Source organism: Dromaius novaehollandiae, chromosome 10 (assembly GCF_036370855.1).
Source record: "Dromaius novaehollandiae isolate bDroNov1 chromosome 10, bDroNov1.hap1, whole genome shotgun sequence".
NCBI classification, from domain to species: domain Eukaryota; kingdom Metazoa; phylum Chordata; class Aves; order Casuariiformes; family Dromaiidae; genus Dromaius; species Dromaius novaehollandiae.
Window position 1 is genome coordinate 30,154,862 of NC_088107.1, and position 23,094 is coordinate 30,177,955.

Genomic DNA, 23,094 nt, shown 5'->3' on the forward strand with positions numbered 1-23,094 from the left:
GGAGAGGGCTCGGGGCTCGTCCTGCTCCCATGGGACAAACCCCATCTCAAAGGGCCTTTCAGAGCTGCCCTGGGACAGCCCCTTCCCTCACCCCCCAGGAACAACCCTGGGGTGCAGTGGGGCAGGCAGGGAGGAGCTGTGCCCCTGACTGGGATGGGCAGAGCTGGTGGGGAGGAAGCTCCTCTCCTGAGCCCAGCACGGGGCTGCTCTCCCCACAGACTCCATGGCCCAGTGCTGTGGGGACCACTGGCCCAGGGGCTGCCAAGGTCCTGTCCTGGGTCAGGGCCGGAGGAAAGGGCCCTGCAGACGTGCTCCCACCCAGGAGGGACCCACACAGACCTGAACGACCAAACCTCGCCTGCTTCTCCCACGTCAGGCTGTAGTCGATCTCCTGGTACACGGCCTCAGAGAAGGGCTCCAGAGACCTCCTGGAGCCTGGGGACAGAGGCAGGGTCGGGACAGGGACATGGAGAATGAGCCTGATGTGGTCACCCAGCCCTTCCCCAGGGCCAGCCCAGCACTGACCCCACAGCCCAGCCCCAATGCTCTGTCCAGGTACCACTATCCCATCTCCAGTGACAGCAATGTCCCTGTGGAGATGGCCTGGGGCAATGTCACCCTCACGCTGTCCCTTCAGAGACAGCTCAATGCCCCTTTTGGCCCCGACTCAGTCCCTGGTCTGACCCTGGAGCAGCTCCCGTGGCTCCTCTCCCTGGAGGGCTCCCCACTCTCTGCCAGACGGGTCCGTAACGCGGCCCTGCCCTGCCACGGGTGGGCAGGGATGGACGGAGGGAGCAGCCTGGGGACCGGACACCTGCACTGAGAGACCCCCTGCCCTGTGCTCCTCCCGGCACCACTCCTGCCCCACAGCATCCCCGCCAGCGCTGCCCACAGCATGGCCAGCAGCATCCTCAGACATCTCCCACTGCTCCTGGCTCCCCCGGCCCCTCGCTGCCATTTCTCTCCTCACCCACCACCATCTCCTCCTGCGTCTGCACTCTCTCCACCCCTGGTTGCTGGTGTCCCACAGACAGACAGTGAAGGGGCAGCAAATAGGGCAGGAGGCAGCACCCCCACCCCAGCTCCATCTGCGCCCCTCACAGACACCCCACAGCACCCGCGGGGCTGCCAAGAGGCATCGCCCACCCTGGGACCGATGGGGAAGGACCCACCTCTGCGCTGAGCCCTGGCACTTCGCACTTGCCCCACCAGGAGGGCCAGGAGCAGCAAGAGCAGGGCCCCCAGGACAATGCAGATGACGACAGGCACCGAGACTCTCCCGCTGTCCCTCGCACGGCCCTGGGAGGGATCTGCATGGGCAGGGACATGGATGAGGCAGCCCCTGGCCTGGGGGAGGGGGGCCCCGGGGACACCCCAGTCCTGACCCCCACATGTGGCAGCAGCGATGGGGGTACAGGGGTGGGGCACGGGGCAGCTCCCACACTGCTGGGTGAATCACAGCCCTCCCCAAAGCCACCCGCTCCCACCCCAGGGCCTCCTCTCTGGGGCTCTGCACCCCAGCACAGAGCCCCTTCCCTGGGGCTGCAGCCCACAGCCTGGCCCCAGGGAGACCCAGCCCCAGGGAGGAGGGGAGGTTACCTGCTCGGGGGGGTGACGTTGTCGTCCTGGGTGCAGCTGTGGAGCAGAGAGAGAGAGAGGGGTGTGTGTGTGTGTGTGTGTGTGTGTGTGCGCACGCGCAGATGTCCCCTACGAGTCCCACCTGAACTGTCCTTCTCTGGGTCCCTGTGACAGGCTCAGGGCCCTCTGCTCTGGGCCGTGGGGAGGACGGCACAGGCAGCCCAGGGGATGCACCCAGGGGGCTGCAGGATCCCACAGGCAGAGGCCTGAGGACACCCAGCCCCACAACAGCAGCTCCCCACCTGGCACCAGACACCTGACCTCCCCAGGGACATCCCTGCTCTGAGGAGCTCTGGGGCCATGTGAGGACCCAGCTGGGGAAACATGTCCTGGAGCAAGGAGACAAAGCACTGCCACTCACCGGAGCAATTCACGGCAGCATCTTCCTTGTGCTGGCAGGCACCGCTGTCCCCGGGCTGGGCCCAGCAGTCCCAGAGAGACCGCTCCGTCCCTCGGCACTCCACCTGCTCCAGCCAGATGGGACCCGTCCCCTCCCCAAACGCAGCCTCCCCCAGGGCAGACACCGCGGGGCCGCAGCCCAGCTGCCTGCACGCCACCTCAGCGTCCTTCAGGTCCCAGGAGTCGTCGCACACCGTCCCCCAGGAGCCGCGGCGCCAAACCTCCACTCTGCCCGAGCACCCGTCCTCTCCTCCCACGGCACGAATCTTCTCCGTCTCTGGAAAAGGCAGAAACCCCCTGTCACTGGGGCAGCTGGGAGAGCCCAGCCAGGCAAGAAGGGCACACGGAGGAGCAGCTACCTGTGCAGCTTGTAGAGTTGGGGCACTCGGCCACCGGGGCTGGGGGCGTTTCTGGTCGTCTCCCTGCAGAAGGAAATGCTGCGGTGAAGGGGCTGCTCCGTGGGGGCCACACAGGTGGGAGCAGGACTGACCTGTGCTTGAACCTCCCAGTGCCTCCTTGGTCATGCACACAGCTGCAGCCCCCAGTAATGCAGTGTACAACACTGCTGCACTCCAGGGTTACCCCTGGCTGCTCACCCCCAAAGCATCCCTGGTTAGCAGAGGAGCAGAAGGATGTTCCCAGAGGGGAGGCTTTTCTGAGCTCTGGTGCAACAAGTGCTCTGGGCAGTGCCTGTTTTCTGCACAGCCCTCAGCCACCAGGACTGGTTTCACTCTCCCTCTTCCCAGTCCCTCAGCAAACCACAGCCATGAGCGGGATGCTCTGCATGGACTTCCCAAGCTAAAAGGAGGTTGTCTGGGCCTGTCTATGGGCGACAGAGAGCAACAGGCAGCTCGGAGAGGTGTCCAAGGGGAGATGGAGGAGACACTGCCTAGAGGTGCCTCTGCCCCTCCTTGGGCTATGCCGGGAGCTCAGAACAGCTACTGCTGATGGACACGTGTCCCTCCAAGCGCTGAAGGCATGTTTGTGTCACTGACAGCAGAATGGTCTCAAATGGAAAGTAAAAGCCACTCCAAGCTCTTTCTCTGCATTGCACCTTGCTGAACAGGGAGCAAGACCTGCTGTGAACCTTTGTGCTCAGGTGGCTCCAGCATTACCATTGCAGGTGATGTGAGTCTCTTCTCGTTGGTCATCACAAGACTGCGGGTCCCAGGGAGCAGAGGGGCACTGCCAAAAGGAGCTGTTCATCTTCCCACATTGAACATAATCCAGCCATGCGGGGCCAGATACCTTGCCATACGGCAGATGTGTTTCAATGAACCCTCCATCTCCACAGCCCAGCTCTTTGCACACCAGAGACACGGTGTCAGGAGTCATCGAGTTGGAGCAAACACTCCCCCACGTCCCGTTGTAGAAAACCCGCAGGCGCCCAGAGCAGCCGTTGCTGTTCTCCAGCCTCAGGGCCACAAACTCTGGAAGGAAAGGCACAAAGTTGGGGGGATCAAGCTAGTCCTGGGGTGAGGACAGAGAAACTGCAGCCATCCCTGACAATCCCCCCTGCAGTAGCCAAGGGCGAGGAGAGTTACTCCAAGAAGCAGGGACCCTCCTGGGCACCCCCGGGCTCAGACAGGAAGAGGACACTGCCAGCAAGTCACTGTTTCACCAAGGGAGTAGAGAAGTCCCTGGGATGCAGCAGTGCCCTCCCCTCTAACCCCTGGAGACAGCTGTGCTCTCCCTGTAACAGTCTGATGGGGAGTGCGCACGAGTGTCCCCAGGTCGGGGGCAGGAAGGGGGCTCAGGGCAGCCAGGGACAGTCTCACCATGCCCTGCTCTCCCCTCGTCCCTACCTCCCCGGGCACCAGGCTCCCACCACCGCTCCCTGCACAAACCTGAGCAGACGACTCCTGCGTCCTCTTTGTGCCTGCAGTTGTGCTGCCCCCAGGCCCCGGCAGGGCAGTCCCAGAGAGCAGCCTCACCCCCGGAGCAGTTCACGTCGTCCAGCCAGATCTGCCCGGAGCCTTCCCCATAACGAGCAGAGCCGGCCGCCTCCACAGCCACCCCACAACCCAGCTGGTGGCAAACCACGGTGGCGTCAGACAGGTCCCAGGAGTCATCGCAGACGGTCCCCCAGGTGCCCCGGTAGTAGATCTCCACTCTCCCGGCACAGCGCCTTGTCCCGTTCACCAGCCGGACCCGCCGGCTCCCTGCAGACAGGAGAAACCCCGGCTGTCAGAGGTTCGCAGCCCTGGGGAGCACAGCACGTCAGGGACCGTCAGAGCGACTCACCCGAGCAAACCACCCCCACGTCCTCAGCAATTCCTGCCGGCGCTGCCTCCAGCAGGGAGGTGTTGCAGAGGGCCAGGCGAGTCTCCTCCCCTGCACACCGGACCCTTCTCAGCCCCACAGGGCCCGTCCCTCGCTCAGGCTTCGGCGGGTTGTAGGCTCGCTCTGCCTCTCCGCACTGGAGCTGCCGGCACACCACGCTGGCATCGTCCATGTCCCACTGGTCATCCAGGACTCTGCCCCACGCCCCGTGCAGGGACATCTCCACTTGCCCGTCACACCGGCTCCCTCCGTCCACCAGCCGCAGGGATTCAGAGGGTCCTGCCCGGAGAGAGGGAAATGCCCTGGACCCTCTGTGACACTGCACAGCCCTGCACCCTCCCATGTGTCTCCCATTTCTGCTGTCCTCAGACACCCTGGGGCTCACCCAGCTGTATCCAGCTCACAGTAAGGAGCTCAAGGATGGGAGTTTTCCCAGGGATTTCTTTTTCTCCACTCACTAAACCTTGCTGAGTACAAATGTTGCTGTTTCTCAGGAAGGGACAGAGATGGGAAAGTGTGGGAGGTCAGCGCAAATCCCAGAGACACCAGATATGTCCTTAATGATGAATCTGGAGCAGCTCCAGCAGGAGAAAGCAGGGGCCTGTGCAAGGCCTGGGTGATGGACAGGACAAGGCCAAGCCTTGCTCCCGTCCCTGCTCTGGGACTGGCCTCTGCTGAGACAGCCAGGGGAGAGCCCACACGTCTCTGCCCCTCTGCATCCCTATGGATCAGGGCCTGGGAGCTGGTGTCCTTGGCAGGAAGCAGACGGCCAAGGGCCTTTCTGATAAAACAGGACGAGTTTGGGTTCATACTGACAAGAAGCAAGGGCAAATCCCAGCCCCACTCTGCAGCTCAGCCCCAGGGACTGCTCCTGCTAGGCGAACCCACGGCAGCCCCTGCCGGTGGTGGGATCAGGGTCTGCGGGGCTCTCTGCAGTCTGAGATGGGGCTGTGTGATGCAGGAGGGAGCAGAGGGTCCTTCACAGCTGCAGTGAGTGGAGCTGTGTCCCACAGCCCTGTCCTGAGCCTGAGCTGCAGGAGGGGAGCAGAGGAGCCCAGGCCTGGTGGTGGCCCCTGGGGCCTGAACCAGCTGCCCAGGGGAGGCAGAGATGTCTCCTCCGTGCTCACTCCTCATTTCTCACAAGGCAAAGAGGTCTGCCTGAACAGACAAAGCCCTTTCAGTCCCTCCATGGGGAACCACAGTTTCTCCAGGAAGAAATTCAGTTTGTCATTGCCATGGGTTCCCCAGCTTCGGGTTGCCATGTGACACACAAGGGGCAAGTTCAGTTAATCCTGCATTTTCCCTGCACTCACCTGAGCAAAAAACACCAGCATCGTTGTCATGTGAGCATGGGGAGGCCCCCAGGGCAGTCACAGGGCACTGTCCCAAATGGGATTCAGTCCCGTTGCAGTGGAAGCTGTCTCTCCAGACAGGGCCGGTTCCTCTCCCAAAATGCCCTCCTCCAGGAACGGACTCAGCAAATCCACAGTTGAGTTGATGACAGAGAACGTGGGCATCGGCGACGTCCCAGCGAGAGTCACAGAGGCTTCCCCAGGTTCCCAGCACCTGGATCTCCACCCGCCCCGAACACACCGTGCTGCCATTCACCAGCCTGAATCCTGTGTACTCTGGGGAAAGAGGAGGAAAAGTGAGGATGGCTTTGTGCTCTTGCACCCTCAGGTGTTGAAGGCGACACCAAAGGCACAGCAGCCCTTCCTGCTCCTTCCACAGCATTTTAAGATTACAGACAATGACTCCAGCCCTCCTGTGCTCACACCATGCTCAGCATGGTCACTTCCCTGCTCCCCTGCCCCACGGCACACAGCTCGTGGGAGGCATTTCACACCTCCTCCCCAAATGCTCACGTGTGCAGGTGACACCAGCATCGTTGGCATGGGTGCAGGTCTGGTTGCTGAGGGACATCCTGGGGCAGGAGGAGAGGAGGGATTCATTCCCCACACACTGCAGCTCTCCGTTCCAGGTGGGCCCGACCCCCTCTCCAAAGTGAGCTCCTCCGGGGACGGACAGGGCTGTGCCACACTGCAGCTCCCTGCAGATAACATTGGCAGCTTTGAGACCGAAGTGAGAGTCACAGACTGTTCTCTTCAGGTGTCCATCTCTGATCTCCACACGTCCTGAGCAGGGGCTGTCTCCTCCAACCAGCTGGACAAATCCTGGAAAAAACACCAACGATGGGGAGTTCCCGGGGGCTTCCAGCAGTTACACACCTGCATCCCACACAATTTCCATGGCAGCCACATCCAAAATGCCCTGTGAACATCCTGGCAGCAGCTGTCAGTGGGTTTTGATGACACAAACCCTCCAGGGCCCCCTGCACCTCCTCTCACACCCACACAGCACCCCAGGGCTTGTGCCTGTCCTGGACCCACAGCCACAGGCACTGCTCAGGGAAATGCTGCTGCCCCAGAGGCCCGGCACTGCCCAGCGCAGGCCCCAGCACTGCAGCACCTGGACCAGGAGAAGCTGCCCAGGCGCTCACGGCTGCTGCAGCCTGCTCAGCCCCTGCAGAGCTCAGGGCTCAGGGCCAGGCTGGGGAGTTGCCTCAGAGCAGCCCAAAATGCGCCCTGTTCCCGGGGGTGTCCTGGGGTGTCTGTGAGGGGAGACACGTCCCAGGCACAGAAGTGGTGCAGCTGTAACCGGGTCGGTGCCTGGGCCAGCTGCCCCCTCCGACGTGTGCCCGGGGAGGGGTGTCCCCAGGCAGGGCCACAGCACGTCGCAGGCCAGCAACCGGGCAGAGGAGCAGGAGACCCGTGTGCAGCCTGGGCTGACACCGTCGCACACTGCAAAAGCAGGTGCAGATGAGGGTCAGCGAGTGCTGGCAAAGCCCTGTGGCACGGGGCAGTGTGGGGAGCTGGCGCTGGCAGGAGCGGCTGGACAGTGCTGCCTGGACAGGCCGTGTTCCCCACGGGGCGGTGACAGCCCCGGGGACCCGCAGGGCTGGCCTGAGCGTGCAGTGACACGGGAGGGAGCAGCCAGCGGCCCTGCAGCCACCAAGCCCCGAGCCCACATGGGGCGGGTCCTCGCAGGGTGGCCCTGGGCACGGGGTGCGAGGTGCTGCCTGCTGCCCTGCTCCTCTGCCCAGGCCCTGCTCTTCTCCCCTCTGAAAAGCCCCTTTGGCTCAGCCGAGGGACTTGCGTTTGAGGGGAATGAGCCGAGGGGCCACGGCCATCTCATGCCCTATCCCGGCCATGGGGTACTGAGCAAGTCATCCCTGGGGTCTAGGGCACAGGAACCCCCAGCACTGCCAGCCGGGTCCTGGCAGAATGGGAGGAGATCGATGGAGACCAAGAGACCCCACGGGGCAGTGTGGGGGATTCATCTCCCAGCATGAGGCACCACCTGGGAGTGGGCTGAGCCCCCAGGACCCTCACGGGGTCTGTGCACCCGGGGATGGGCTCACCCGGGCTTTCCCCAGGGACAGCAGCAGCAACAGTCCCAGCTCGGCAGCAAGAGCAGCCACGTCAGGGCCTGCGCTGGTACCCACGCATTTCTCCTTCAGGGCACAGCCCGGTTAGTGCTCTGATCCCAGGCCCGACCCCAAAGGTGAGGCACTGCCTGACTCCTTACCTGAACACATCACTCCAGCATCCTCAGCATGAATGCAGTCATGTTCACCCCAACCATCATGACTGCACTCGGACAGGGCAGCCTCGGTGCCATCACACTCAAGATAGCTCAGCCAAATCGGCCCAGATCCTGGCCCAAAATATCCATACTGAGGGGCTTGGAGAGCAGATCCACAGTCCAGCTGCTTACAAACTACAGCAGCATCTTCCATGTCCCAGCCATCGTCACACACCGTCCCCCACTGGTCCTGGTGTTTCACCTCCACTCTCCCAGCACAGGGCCTGCCACCAGCCTCCAGCCTCACCTCCGCAGCACCTTCAAACACAGACACGGGGCAGGTTAGGGGAGCACCGAGCCCCAGCGCTGTGGCTGTGCGGGGTCCCCTGCCTGGGGCCGAGTCCCAGGCACCGGGGTGTGAGCCCTCTCCCCTCCGCGCTGTCCCAGGGCAGCGTCCGGGTCCCTCCTCTCCCCACAGGCTGCACTGGGCTGCGCTGGGGGATGCCCAGCTCCGGCCCTGCTGGGCCATTCCCACCCCAGAGCCCTCGGCACCTCCTCGCACCCCATCAGCCCCCTGCACCCTGCCCATGTCCACCCGGACACCCTGCCAGGCCCTGCACAGGGCACCCGCTCCTCCCCAGCCTGGTGCCCCACGAGCAGCCCTGAACCCCCAGGCCTCCCCACACACTGCTGCCCTCCCCCCCCCTCAGGATCCCAGCCCCCTGCCCACCACCTGCCCTGGGCACCACCCAAACCCACCCGCATCCCACAGGGCTTTCCGCACCGAGATGATCCCCACAATCACTCCCAACCCACATCCCCTCCTCGCCCGTGGGGATGAGCCCAGCCCCTGCCCCTGGCCAGGGCCCCCAGGAAGGAAACCTCTCTGCCGGGCTGTGGACACAGATGCCCTGGTGCCCTTCTCTCTGCGGGGCACAAACTGCCCCTGCTTGGGCCAGGCTCACCCTGAAACGGGGCAGCGAGCAGCACAGAAACCCTCCTGGGCACCCGGGGGATTGGCTGTGCCCTGGGGATTGCTGAGCTCTGCAGTCACCAGCTGACCCACCGCCAGCTCCGGGACACAGCACTGGGGGCACAGGGGGTCCCCAAAGGGTGCCCAAGGACGAGGTGTCTACAAGCACACCCAAGCACCGACTGCCATAAGCACAGGAGCCCTGGAAGCACAAACGCCCTGCTCCCACCCAGAGCGGCACAGGGTCGATGGACTTGAGCACCTTCTGACCCTTGTCTCACTGCTTTCTGGGATGAAACCCCTTTTCCAGAGGGATCCCCATGACCCTGCTGGTGCCCAGTGGCCCCAGGGCTGTGGGACAAGGAAGCAGGCACTTACCCCTGCAGAGCTGCACCCAGAGGAGCAGCCACAGCACCCGAGGGACGAGGAGGCCCTCTGCCTCCATCCGCAGCCTCCTGCCCTGACGGCACTGCCCTGCTGCACCCCACTCCCTGACACAGCTCCTGGGGACTCGCGCAGGACAACAAAGATGGGGGGCTAATATATATCTGCAGGTGCTGGCCCAGCTGCAGGAGGAGCCTATCGAAGCAGCAGGCACCTTTTTAGACATTATCAGGCGTCATCTCCCGTCTGACACAGCCCAGCCCTCCAATGAACTTCTCCAGCACCGTTCATGACCATATATGAGGCACGGCTCCACTGCGGATGTCACGGTCGCTGCTCTGGGGCATCGTCATGGGGCCCATCCCAGTGGGACAGGGCAGACCATGGGGGGAAAATGGGTCTGTCGCCCCTCGTATCCCACTGTGGGGACAGGGAGCTTTGGGCATCTCATACTCTTGTTTGCCCACGTGCCCAAGGTGTGAGTGTCCAGCTGTCCCCACACCATGGGAACCGTGGAGCTGGGATTGCCCCTGGGACGGGCTGTGTCAGGAGGGGAAGGAAACAGAAACAGCCCCTGACCCCGCTACAGCCCTGCTGTGCCGGGAGCAGCAGCGGTGAAAGCCCTCTTTGCCATGGCCAGAGCCACATCCCGTGAGCGCGGGCTTGTCAGTCCCTTCCTGGCCCGCCCCGCAGTGGGTGCCTTGGTCAGGAGCAGGGAGCTGGGGCATGTCACTGCTCTGACAGCAGACAGGGCAGCCCAGACACTCAGACCCCCTCACCCCCCCGGTGTTCACCAAGAGCCCGTTATTCCCTCGCCGGGGCTGAGCGGGAGATCAAAGCCTCGCCTGCAGGTGCACAAACCACAGCCCACGTGACCTCGGCAGCCTGCGCCGCGCTCTCCCTGCAGCAGCGCCCGAGCCAGGAAGACGGTGGTTTCTCTCTGGGCCTGGTTCCCCAAGCAGTGTCACTGCACGTAGCCACTGTGCCTGCTCCAGCCCCAAACCTGCTCCCAGGGATGGGGCCGCAGGGGCTGCTCCTGCTGCCTTTGCAGACACAGGTGCTGGGCACAGGTCCTAGAGGGGGATTTTTCTCTGCAGGTGACCAAAACACTCCCCAGCCCCCATGCTCAGAGCTGAGCAGGGGGATGGATGTCTCCTGTGCTGCAGGGGCACAGTGCTCGCAGCTCACAGCACTACTGCAGCCCAGGGCCACTGGCACCCAGCATCTCTCCATCTCTCTAACTCCTGTCCATCGCACACCACCATTTATGCAGAACAGCACACACATTTCATTGCAGTTTCACACAAGCGATACGGCATCTCACAGCATCCCACCATGCTGCTATTGCACACTTTCATACATTTCAATGCCATTAGACTTTCACATATGGTTATGTATTTTACTTTTCTACTTACTCAGTGGTTTTCTATTGAGAAAGGCTTGAGCATTGTATTAGGCTCTTCAAATATTATTGTGGCTCTCTTTTTTCACATTACTCTATTATGTTGCCCTTCCTGGGATGTTGTCCTTATCCTCTCAGGAGCACTTTGCATTTAACTTATTTACCTTCCCTTCCCTTCCCAGCAGGCACAGGGCTTGGATACTGACTGTGAGATCACTGATGCCTAAGTGCCTGAGAGGTCAACAGTAGGCACACATGGCATATAACGACACGGACCTGAGGTAGGGTAGTGCAAAGATCCTTTATTGAAAACACAATGGCTGGTTACATAGCAATCAAGCCCAGCCACTCCTCCAAGTATCTCCTAAGCATTGTGGCATCTTGTGATAGGTAGGAAGACATCTCCTGATCCCTGGCAGGCAGGCAGGCCAGCAGGACAGGCCCACCGTAGCTGCTGACACATAGGCAGGAAGGCACACCGTGACTGCTGGTACACAGGGAGGAAGTCACATCATGATCACTGGCAACTCACGTGCACACATTCTGGCCACAGATCATAGTTACCACATCATCACTTTCTGTCTTAGAGATTCTCTGCTGTCTTACACAGTGCCATTCTGTTTTGGTCCCCAACAGGCACATGGGTGGGACACGTGCTTTTGGGGTCATTCCTGCTGGAGTAACTGATAGGCCAGCAGCAGGCACACGGCTTGAATGCCGACTGCCAGGTCACTGCTCCCTGAACACCTCACAGGCCAGCAGCAGACGCAGGGCTTGATTTTGATTCTGAGGTCACTTCTCCCAGAGCCCCTGATAGGCTAGCAGCAGGCACTTGGCTTGTGTGTTGATTGTGAGGTCACTGCTGCCTGAGTACCTCATAGGCCAGGAGCAGGCACATGGCTTGGATCTTGATTCTGAGGTCACTGCTGCCTCGGCATGGTGCATCAGGGACACAGAGGGGCCACGACTAGACATGGCAGCAGGCAGAGCACCCCAAAAGCCCAAAAACACAGCAAGGCCAACTCTCCATCCCTGGAAGCTGCTTTTAATCCCCTAAAGGCTTTAAAAATGGACTTTCTTGGAACATCCATTTTCAGCCCTGCTCACGTTCAGTTCCCACCTCAAGGAAGCAGATGAAGCGGTCCCAAGGGGCTTCACCTGGCCAAATCTCTTCTCTCTCTTGTGCCTATTTTCCTGCCAAAAAGAGGCCTCTGTGGACATTTTTCTCATGCCTTTCCTTGGGGGTGACATTACCTCTGCCTCCTCCAAGAGCCTTTGCACCCATTCTCCAATCAGAACATACCTGGACAGAGAATCTGTGACCTCTCACATGCTACAGTCCCAAAGGTGATATTAAAGCAGGTGTACACATGAAGAACAGAGACCCAGTACAGACCTTGCAGGAAAAGCTCACAAGCTCCCTGCTGATGGACAGGGGTAATTTCTACAGCACACAGACCCTGGAAATCAGAGATTACTAATGCTGCAGGCCTGTATGCTGCTGGGACAGGAGTGACCTCAAAGTCGATTCCCAGCCATGCGCTTGCTGCTGGCCTACCAGGGACTCAGAAAGAGATGACCTCACAGTCACTTCACAGCCGTGGGCTTGTTACTGGCCTAGAAGCCTCTGAGAAAAAAGTTACCTCACTGCAAGTTCCCCAGCCGCGAGAAAAATGCTGACCTAGCAGCTGCACGGGCAGAACTGGTCTCAAAAACATCTATCCCAGCCATGTACCTGCTGCTGCCCTGTCAACCGCTCAGGTAGAAGTGACCTCACAGTCACCGTCACCAGCCACACGGCTGCTGCTATCCAATCAGTTCAGCAGTCAGAAGTGACCTCACAATCAACAGCCAAGCCACGTGCCTCCTCCAGGCCTATCAGCTACTCACAAAGAATTCATGTGACACCGGTGATTTCCTGGCATAGCTCTCACACACAGTGGTGACCTCACTACCCACACCCTCACCACGTGCCTGTTGTCGCCTGCAGCTCCCCCTGCCCCCCCCCCCCCCAGGGCTGAGCCAGCTCCTCAACAGCCTCCCTGAGTCACCTCGTGGCTTCGCAGTGCTCAGAGTGCAGCAAAACACCCATGACGTACCAGTTACTACCCCCCAAAAGATCAGCTTTTGCCCATGTATTACCTACACCCAGCCTATGACACTTAGGAAGTGGAGAACAGCCCGGATTTCTTGGCAACATTTTCTAATGGGAGCATTGCATGGGAGCAGCGATCACGGAGCTGAGGACAGTAGGGCCTCCTGTGCCATCAGGGTGAGAGGCCTTCCCACAACTCGGCAATCAGCAAACGCTCTGCACACCCAGGACAACAACCCTTCTCCTAGTTCAGGGTTTGACCTGCTGCAGCTCCGGCAGGAAGCAGCCCCATCGGCAGCACCACTGTCCCGCCCCAGCGGGAGGGCACCCGCCCGCACCTGAACACATCCACAGCCCCCACCAGACCCACCCCCACCCGCTCTCTCTCTCTCCCGCTCTCTTCTCGCCCCCAGGTCAGGCCCCACCCCTTCCTCCCCTCCCCGAGGACCCTGCATGCTGGACTCTGATTGGTTGATTGAGCTGTCAGTCCCACCCAGACCCGCCCACCTCCTCTTGCCGGCCAACAGCAGGGCCGCACCGGGGGTGTTGCCATGGCAATGCTGTGGCCACGTGACCCGGGCGGGACGGCGCCATCTTAGTGGCGGCTGCGGGGTGAGAGGCCCCTCGAGCGCTGACGAGCTGCTGCTGCAGGCTGAGGCGCATCGAAATGCGGTTCGTGCGTGGGGCGAGTCCGGACACGGGGGCAGAGGGACCGCAGCCCGCCCCGAGGAGTCCTGACGTTCCTGCGGTTCTGCCTGCAGCCTCCTTCCCGACGCGGCCCTCGGGCAGCCCAGGCTGGCGCTGTCTCCTGGGGGAGCTGCAGCGTGGGGCCGCCGCGGGGTGGCCTGTCCGACGTGTGCCGCCATGGAGCAACGCCCGCGGTTTGCACCCCAGTTAGGAACAGAGAGCCGCTGGGTCTGGGGGAGGCTGTCAGCTGCAAAGGGCTTCCTGCTGTCCTGCAGAGCAGTTCAAGTGCTGTTAACGTCTGCCATAATTCCTTTCTCATGTCTGACTATGACCTTTAGAATTTCTCTTTTTCTCCTACAAAAGTGGATTTTTCACTGTATTCGGGGGAGGGAAAATGAACCTCAGTGCAGTGTGATTGCAGAGTCTCAAGCACTTGTTCTTAAACCGCTCTGTACAAAGCAAACATTTGAACTAACTTTCTTTTAGTTTTGAAGAACCTGGCTAAGTGTTAATTTGACTCTGTCGTTATGTGAAGTCCACACTGAGATGTCCTGCTGCTTGTATGCATTGTGTCCAACCATTTTGACACTTGGTTTTCTTTGCTCTTGTGTGTGCAGCTTTCTGTCAGTCCCGCAGAAGCAGTATTGCAAGCCAGCGGATGATGATCTTCTTCCTCAGAAAATGTGAAATAACGGTGAGCAGTCAGTATATACGCTTTATGCTGCATTCTCTGAATTGCCTTTTTGTGATTTTTGTATAGATACTCTGCTTACAAACAGCTGCTTCAGGGCTTGTTTTTCCACTTTAAAACTTATCAGAAATAATGGCTGGGGTTGAAATATGCAAGAAGACTGTGTGATGCCTTCCATTGCCTAGGCACAACTAAGCTGTTAAGCTTTTGTGATTTTACTCCTCAGCTCCTGAATCTTGTTGTTCCACATGCACAAAAGAATGCTGTTTGCCTGGGCAGCGTGGTTAGCCTACAGGCTAAAAGGCACTGCTTAGTGTCCTGTGCTTGTCCCTGTGGCTGAGATTTGGATTCCTGTTTTTCCTTGACATCTGCTCACCTCCCAAAGAATCTCCTGGGTGCTGTAGTTTAGTTGCCTGTTATAGGCAAAAGGATCGCAGAATCATTTTTATAAATTGACTTAAGCTCCTTTGTAATATATTCCTTTCATTGAGAGTCACTTCCAGGATTTCCTTTTTAGGGAACTGCATTTATTGGGTGTAGGGGCAGACAGCGAGGGATCGGACAAGATAGAAATAAGGAGCCGAAGGCCATGGGCTGAATAGATAGCAGTATGGGAACACAGGGAGTAACCGCACAGAATGAGGGAGTGATGATAGGAACATGACCTTTGGGAAGGTATAACGTGGCGCTTGCAAGGAGAAGAGAAAGTACCGTAAATCACTGTGGGAAAGTACCAATCCGGGCTAGAGCTTATATATAGGGCTTGCTTGCTTGAATAAAGTTGATTCTGATCCAGCACATCGGAGTCCGTGAATCAGACCACCACAACTGGGGGCAAGTTTATGAGTATTTGTTCTTGTACCAGCATTACTTGTGGGTGTAACTGGTTCTCTGTCCCTAGAGCAACTTCTATTATATGTAACAATCATATTTCCTCTGTCTTAGTTTTGCTATGTCAAATTACATTCTCCTAGTGTGCTTTTGAATGATTGGCACTTCATTTTTGGAGCATCTTCATAGCTTGCCTTTGTCACTTTTCGTTTGAATCTCAGTTCCCTTTTTTCAAATAAGACCAGAATTGCTCACGCTATTTTGTATGATATCTCTCAAGTGACAGTATGAACAGTTCTGTGGCTGCTGAGGAACTATTGCTTTTTTCATGATTCTACTGGTGGATTAGTAGTTGATTAGCTGATACGCTCCATTTTGTATCTGGATAAGAATTTGCAGCAACCTCCACATTTACTGAGCCTTGGTTTAGAGCAGAAATTCTTGTGCTGCTGCATTTTTGTACTGAGGAGTTAGTCAGTAGGTGCTGCTGTCAGTGCCGGCCTGGAATTCAGAGCTCTCCTCTGGGCACTCAGTGGGAAATAATGTGGGAATGAGGGTAATTCGTGAAAGGCTCTAGCAACTTTGCTTGCTGTGAGGGAAGAAACTTGACGGCTTTCAGGAGAATGCTCTTTGTGATGAAGGGAAGAAGTTCAGCATATGATCTTTAGAGCCACTTTCTGAATGGATCTGAGTGGGGTAAGGCTGTATTTCAGGACGGAAGAGGATGTTGCAGTAGTTGAGCTCATTATGCCTTGAGGAAGAGATGTAATTATGCAATAGCTCGTGAAGGCAGTACCTCGCCCATGTTCCACAGCCTGTGCAAGACTTGAACAAGGAGAATAAAAATGTATAAAAAGCTTCAAGCCAAAGGAGGTGTGCCTCATAATTATGTGTGCCTCATAATTATCTTCCTGCATGCATCATAATTAATTGAAGCTCTCTCAGGAGCACCCTTCTTGATCTGTCCTGCTGTTTTGGTCACATCTGTGAACATGAAGTTCAGAGGAAATCAGGGGGAATAGATTCACAAATACAGTTACTTTGCAAGGCTCTGGCATACTGTGTGCCAAAGTCAAGGTGCATATAAGTACCGGGTGCTTTTCTAATCACTCAGATGGCAATACTAATTTCCTCTTGGATTATTTCTCTGTAGAAGTACTCTTAAACAAGAAAAATTCCATAAAGAAGTGTTAATGGCGATTGTGGTGAGAAAGGTTGTTTTGGATGCTGTAAGCACTTGGAGCTTGGAGAAAGCTATCTATTGCTTGATAAGAACACTTTGACATTCTTTAGAGCAGTCAGTTTAGGAAAGAAGAGGGGGCCTCAGTTTTGGAAGAGCGATGATTCAATACGTGCAAAGGGCTTATGTTTTACAGAGTGGATACTTAATGCTCAGTGAAACTGGGTGCTCTGTGTGTCTGATTACAGATTTGAACAACTTGTAGCTGAATTTTGATTGTAAACTAGTTAAACATTTCACCTTCCCAGCAAAGACTGAATTTTGCTCTCACAAGGAGAAATGTGTAATGCAGTTTGAAATCAGATGCACGAGGAATACAGATAATGGGCTGGAAACTTCTTAGCTCTCACAGCACATTCTGGAGGAGGCTTCACTTGATTTTTGATGTGATTTAGTGTGACCTAGTCTTGTCTTTGTTACTGCCTTTGAAATGCTTGTGGATGGAAACATGAAGTCTACAGCAGTGATTCCCCATCCTCCTCCTCTGATGATGATGAGGAACATTTTGCGAGGTGTAGGAAGCACAGCCCTAACAGAGCTGTCAGAAGGTGAGTGTGATTAGAGAAGAGGGGAGGGAGGAATCTGCTGAAGAGGCAGAGCAGCTGCCTGACTGTGAAGTGTTCTCCTCCCTGCTCCTATGCAGATTCTAAACAGTGGCAATATTTAATCCATTAGCATAGTATGTAACTTACTGGCACTGGTGGCTCTAAGGGGGCTCTCTGCAATTGGATTTTTAGACTTGACTCTTTAAAAGCAATTGGATTTCTTTGAAGGGGTTAGGCGTAAACTCTAAATATTTTAATGTAAAATTCTACTGCCCCTCTGCTTTACAGTAGGCTATTCAGAAAGAACCCCCCCCAACAGAAAATTTATAAATGGAGGCAGCGATGGGGTTTCTTTGCCTTTCTTAAACCCAGGACATGGGTTCTGTTGGATTTATCTTTAGGTAAACTGAGACATCAATACATTTGTGTGCTTGAAAAGCTTCTGCCATTATTGAGCTTTTACAGTAGCAGTAAAAAGTAATTTCTTAAGAACAGATGAAATCCAGAATATACATAGATTCAAAGTATAGGGGATTGCTTGCCATAGTTAAAGGCTTAGTGTCTTGTGTGATAAGCGGAAAGTATACTCAAAACATGTCCTGGTTTAAAAAGGTGTTTTGGGAGTTTTGTCATCTATGATTTTTTTTACATACCTGAGAACCTGATTACTTTATAAGCTGGAGAGGTTTGTCTGTTGGAAGTCAATTGCAATTGTTTGCTTGAAAGACCAGGCATTTCCCTTTATGGGTGCAATGTCTGTAGATTTACTAGTTAGCTGTATATATTCTCTATCAGCAAAACTCAGTTCACAGCATGAGGAAATAGAACTTTAAATTCTTCTCTTTCAAGAAGGTTAAAAGTACTGCAAATAAGCAAAGAAAAACCTTCAAATGTTTTGCTGCTTGATTCATTGGTATTCTCTTCTAAACAATGGTAGCTTAGCCTTTCTACTTGATATTTAAGTATTATCTGGAAATACAGAATACCTTTTTCTTCCTCCCAGCTTTAGACTTTCTCCTCAGCTACTGCCGACCATGGCAACCGCCAGGGCTTTGTGTGTCTGTGTCTGTCTGGGGCTGGGTAGCCCAAACTGGACCCTATTCCCACACACGGTCTCTCCCAGGCCGAGCCAAGGGGAGCAATGCCTTCCCTCGCCCTGCTGGCTGCCCTCTGCTAACACAGCTGGGGTGCGGGGCCGGCCGTGCTGCCGGGTCACGCTGCTGCCTCCAGCTCCGCTTGTCCCCAGGATCTCCTACCTACCTTGGGTACCCACCACCGCTGTGACCGTCCCCGAGTGCCCTGCCCCTTTGTGCTGGGAGCTTCCTCCAAAAGGGTCCTACCCCCACCCACTGCTGGGAGCTGCCTCTCACGGTGCCCTGCAGCCACAGGCTGTTTCTAGCCAGGCCGCTTTCCGGCCCAGGCACCACCACAGCAACAGCCACAGCAGTCTCAACTCATCTGCTGTGCCGTTCTGCGCAGCAGCACTTCCCTGGCCTCTGTGCAGGGCCAAACTGAGACTTAGGCATGGCCATCCTGGCTCTGCATGGCCTCGCTGGCCATCCCAGGGCCTGACACACGGCTCTGCTGCAACCCCAGCTGCCCTTCCGCCCCCAGCGGCTGCCCCCTGAGACTCCCCAGGCCTGCCCCACCCCCGGGCACACCTTGGCATCCCAGGGCTCTCCCAACAGCACTGTCAGCCACCCAGGCCAGCCGCGAGGGCCTCTGCTGAGGTGTCCTGCAAGACCTGGCCCGCCCATGGTGAGCCTGGCCAACAGGTCTGTGGGGACCTCCCTGGGGACTGTGAGTGCCTGGAGATCCAAGCAGCCAAGGAGAGCAGCTGCCTGGGCAAGGCACAGAGGAGCCCCGAGCTGGGCAGAAGAAGAGTCTTCCTACTCCCCAGAAACCCACTCCCAGCTGGGCTCAGAAACTGGGCCCGCAGGGCTGGAGGCAAAGATGGGGATCGCCACGGGCACAGCAAGGCACTGTGATGGGGGGGCGGCAGGGGAGGTGGTGTCTCCACGGGGGACTGCCAGGAGATGGTCATGGGGGTCCCCATGGCGACCGCCAGGGCTTTGTGATGGGGTGGCATCGTGCCCTCAAGGCCATTGTGAGGGGGCGGTCCCCGTGGTGACCATGTCCCTGCTGCGGCCAGAGCCCCCGGGGTCCCCACTCTGAGGAGAGCAGCTCGATCAGCTGCCAGAGTGTCAGGTCCCCAGGAGAGCATCCTGGAGATGGACAAGGAGCGGCAGGCAAGCGCCTGCTCCCAGCCCGCGGACGGCCTTCCAGGAGCGCAGGAGTGCAGGAGCGAGGTGAGTGATGGGGCTGGAGGCAGGGGCAGGCAGCAGGGATGGGACCTGCATGGAGAGAGCGAGGGTGTGGGGTGGGCGAGCTGGGGGTGGGACAGCCAGCTCTGAGGTACTCCAGTAGCAAAGGGTATTATTAATTCCTGGCCCCCAGGGCAGACTGGGGCACACGGATGCTCCAAGGCCACACGGCCGCAGTAACCTCCACCCAGGGCAGAGAGCAGCTCTGGGCTGAGCTCAGCCTGGCTGTGGCCAGCCTTGTTCTTGCCTTACAAACAGACCCGGAGTTTTCCACCCTTCAGTGGCCTCATGTGCAAGCACAACTGCCTGCATCCTGCCCCTCTTTCTCCCCGCACCTGGGCCACAGGGAGATGCTCACAGCAATGCAACCACCCCCATCACGTGTCTCCTTCTCCCCACAGGTGGGCCAGCAGGAGCTGCACGCAGCAATGCAGCACAGCCGGACCCCGGCTCCGTCCCACCAAAGGGACAGGCTGCCTTCGCTGCCCGGCCCACAGAGCTCACGAGCCTCGGAACACGGCATCACAAAGGTACAGAGCTGAGCAGAGAAGGTGGCAAAGCCTCTGCCTGACTCCCTGCAGCTGCTGAGAAGCAGGCGGGAAGTGCTGGCCGAGACCAGGCGGTCTCCGCCCCCCGGCAGGCTGACTGGCTGCTCTGCATGGCAGCCTGCAAGCACATGCCTTGGGGCGTCCCAGGGAGCTGCCTTTGCCCATCTCTTGCCCCATGGTGAGGACCCTTCTCCCCACCCAGCCTTTGGGAGCAGGGCAGCAGCCGCCTGTGTGGGAGAGCGCTGCCGTCATCGAGGGCATCAGGGGCCGCAGGAAGTTTCTGTGATGGAAGGATGCAGGGCAGCGGGGGGAACGATGGCAGTAACTTGGCCTTTCTTGTGGGTTTGAGTTGCAGATGGTGGAGGACACTAGCAGGGATGTCACAGTGCAAGCTCTGCATGCCTCCACCGGCCTTCTCAAGAAGGCTCCTTTGAGGCACGGGGAGACACTGCCTGGCAGGACTTATGCGGGAGCAGAGACACCACATCTGCCCGGCTTAGCACCGCTCCCAGCCAAGGCAGCTAGGCAGGCACAGGGAGGCCCGGAGGCCTCTGCAGGTAAAAGAGCAGGAGCTACAAGTCAAACCAAGCTGCCTGCTCTGGAAACATCCGGCAGATCTTCTCCCCAAGGCTGGGCCAATGCCATGGATGCGGAAGCTGTGAGCAGGAGAGTCCTGGAGAGAATGACCAAGGCATTAGAGAGGCTGGCTACAAATTCCAGTGAAGCTGCTGCCAAGGAACACTTCCCGCTTGTTAGTGGGGCTGGGATGGCTCTGGACTCAGGGAAGAGCCTGGAAGAGGAGGAACTAAAGCCATCCCAGCTTTCCTTGCCTCCCCTTCAAAAACCCAAGCGGGAAATTTGTGCTCTTCCCCAGGCAATTCAAGAGCACGTCCGCTCCTGGCCTGAGTCCCGGCCTGGGTCTTCCCCATTAGTGCTGGGAAAAGCAAGGATGTTGCAGGACGACGGCAGCAGAACACCTCTTGCCCTGAAAAGCCAACAGCTCTCAGGAAGCTCCTCCTTTGGCGCAGGAGCACAGACCGTTCCTGAAAGGGAGTTGCGAGGCACACCAGCGTGCAAGGAGCAGCACGAGGCCTGGCCAAGCTGCCTGACAGTGCCAAGGCTGCCACAGTCCCCGTCAGCGGTGGGTTTTGCCAGCACTGGCCAAGAAATGCACCAGGAGCTAGTCAGCAAGCTGCCCCCGGCTCCCAGAGATGCCTGTGCCCAGGAGGTCAAGGCACAATGCTTGGACGCAGTGGTGCAGAGGCAGGACTTGGTGCTAAGCAAGTCCTCAGCATCCCAAGGGGCAGACCTGCAGCCTCCCCACCTGCAAGTGCCCCCAGCTGAGATGCCCCCGGAAGAAACAGCCTCTTCTCCCCTGCAGTGTGCGATGGCAGCCAAAGCTGTTTCAGACACGGCTGGACTCACCAGCCCGCCCTTCGCAGAGGTACCACCCGGCTCTGCAGAAGACGTCGCTGCCAGGTGCCACAGTGAAATGGCCCCACCTGAGTCCCCATCGCCTTCCCTGCCGGAGCCTGCTGGCCTTGTTGAGAGCATCATTGCAGAAGCTGGCAGGCAATTGAGGGCTGAGAGCCAGGGGCCTGCCCCACATGGCCCCGCACCGCCTGCCGTGGCTCTGGAGGACGCGGGCCTGGGCCTCGAGGCACACACCATCGATGCAGCAACACTGGCAAGGCCAGACCAGCACCAGAGCACAGAGCGTGGCAAAAGCACAGCCCCCGCAGCTCAGCAAAGGCCTGATCCCCACGCTCGTGGGGGCAAAAGGCAGGTCAGCAGGGCTGGTGCACCAGCTTCCCCGGGCAAGGGTGCGGGGACGGGGACACCACAACCAGCGCCGGCAGGGCAGCGCCCAAAACAGCAGCCTTTGGGCATCATCTGCCACGTTGGAGGAGAGCCGCTGCGCATTCACCCGGACAACACCTCGCAGTACCTGGCAGTGCTGTCGATCAAAACAGAGACGCTGGAGGAGCTCGACAGCAGCTGCCTGGCCCGCACTGGGCAGAGCTTGGCCCAGCTGCGGGAAGCCTGTTTGCAGAGGAGGGAGCAGAGCCTGAAGGAGAGCAAGGGCGAGCAAGAGCAGGGCGAGGGGAAACGTTTCTCCCTGACAGCCTCAGGATCCCTCAACGTCAAACCCAAGGAGGTGAGTGCAAGGGCTGGGCCAGGGCAGGTGTCAACCCTCCCCGTGCTGGGGCCAGCTGCTGCGCCGTGCCACGACAGCCTGCTTGTGCCAGTGCTGGCGGGGCCCCGCGAGGCCTTTCCTGGTGGGAAAAGGAGCTGCCTTCACAAATCTCCCCCTCTCCTTTCAGCTCCTCGCCAGAAACTCCTTCTACAACTTGTGGAAACCGGAGGTGACGCGAGTGGAGCTCCTCAAGGACGCAAGGTGCAAGTGGGAGGTGCTGGAGCGGCTGTATGCCCATGCCCCCAGGAGGGAGCGGGAGGTGGGAAGAGGCAAGAGAGTCCCGGGAGCGCTGCAGGAGGAGCAAGCGGACTGGCCCAGTGAGGAAGAGCACACTGATGAAGAGCTTCTGCAAGAGGAGCAGCTGGAGGGAAAGCCCTCCCTGTGCATGACCTGGGTCAGACCTAGCCTCAGGAGCCTCTTCACAGACACAGAGACGTGCCCCCAGAAGGTGCCCTGCTCTCCCAACGGCAAGGCCAGAGACGCTACCGGGGAGGCAACGGGCGACCTGCAGAGCACGCCTCTCGCCCCAGCAGTGCCCAGAGGAGCCGAGGCAGCAGCACCTGCTTTGGCCGATGGCTTTCAGGACGCGGGGGACAGAGTGTCTCTCGCCCCATCAGCATTTCTGAGCGCAGGAACAAAGCCGGAGGAGGCCTCCCCCGCAGCCAGCATCCCTCCGGATGCGGGGGAAAATGCACCTCTGACACCATCAGTTCCTGCAGAAGCTGTGCCACAGGCCTCTCCCTTGGCCGCAGGCCCTTGGGCTGAGAGCAACAGCCTGCCTCTCCAACAGCCATTGCCCAAGGAAACACCACCAGTGACCTCTGCCTTGGCTGGAGGCCCTCCTCACCAGGTGAGCAACGAGCACGCCATTGGCACCCATGATGAGAGGGAGCTGCTGTGTGACCTGTGTCTGGGGTGTGCAGGGTGGGGGCAGAGAGCTGCCCCATCGCGTGGCACCCCCCCGGCCATGGTGCCAAGCGGTCACCCCCAGCCATTTACCCTCTGCAATGTCTCCCATGGGGGAGATGCCTGCTCCTCTCTGTTTCAAAGTGCCAAAGGCACAGGGCTGACGTGCCCTCCACCCCTTGTGCTGCATTCAGCCCTGGGGCATGGATGCTGAGCGAGGAGGGGAGGGGCAGCCCCAGCAGCAGCCCCCTCCCACACCCGGTGAGCGACCCCCACTTCTGCCACGCACCCAGCCGCCTCCATTCGCCCCTGCCCATCGCGGCCCCCAGCCAGCCCAGCCCTGCTGCTACGGCCTTGTGCCATTGC

General features: G+C 58.5%; 1 protein-coding gene across 1 annotated transcript in view; it reads right to left on the reverse strand.

Moving 5' to 3' along the window:
* Positions 1-18,809, reverse strand: part of LOC135329403 (scavenger receptor cysteine-rich type 1 protein M130-like) — a 31,051-nt gene extending 12,242 nt beyond the window's left edge. The window contains exons 1-8 of the mRNA XM_064517726.1: positions 18,662-18,809; positions 7,909-8,223; positions 6,186-6,494; positions 5,634-5,948; positions 4,282-4,599; positions 3,885-4,199; positions 3,148-3,467; positions 2,000-2,306 (exon numbers count right to left, since the gene is read on the reverse strand). Coding sequence (XP_064373796.1) covers positions 2,000-2,306; positions 3,148-3,467; positions 3,885-4,199; positions 4,282-4,599; positions 5,634-5,948; positions 6,186-6,494; positions 7,909-8,223; positions 18,662-18,809 — 2,347 coding nt within the window. The remainder of the gene's footprint in view (positions 1-1,999; positions 2,307-3,147; positions 3,468-3,884; positions 4,200-4,281; positions 4,600-5,633; positions 5,949-6,185; positions 6,495-7,908; positions 8,224-18,661) is intronic.
* Between the last annotated feature and the right edge of the window lie 4,285 nt (positions 18,810-23,094).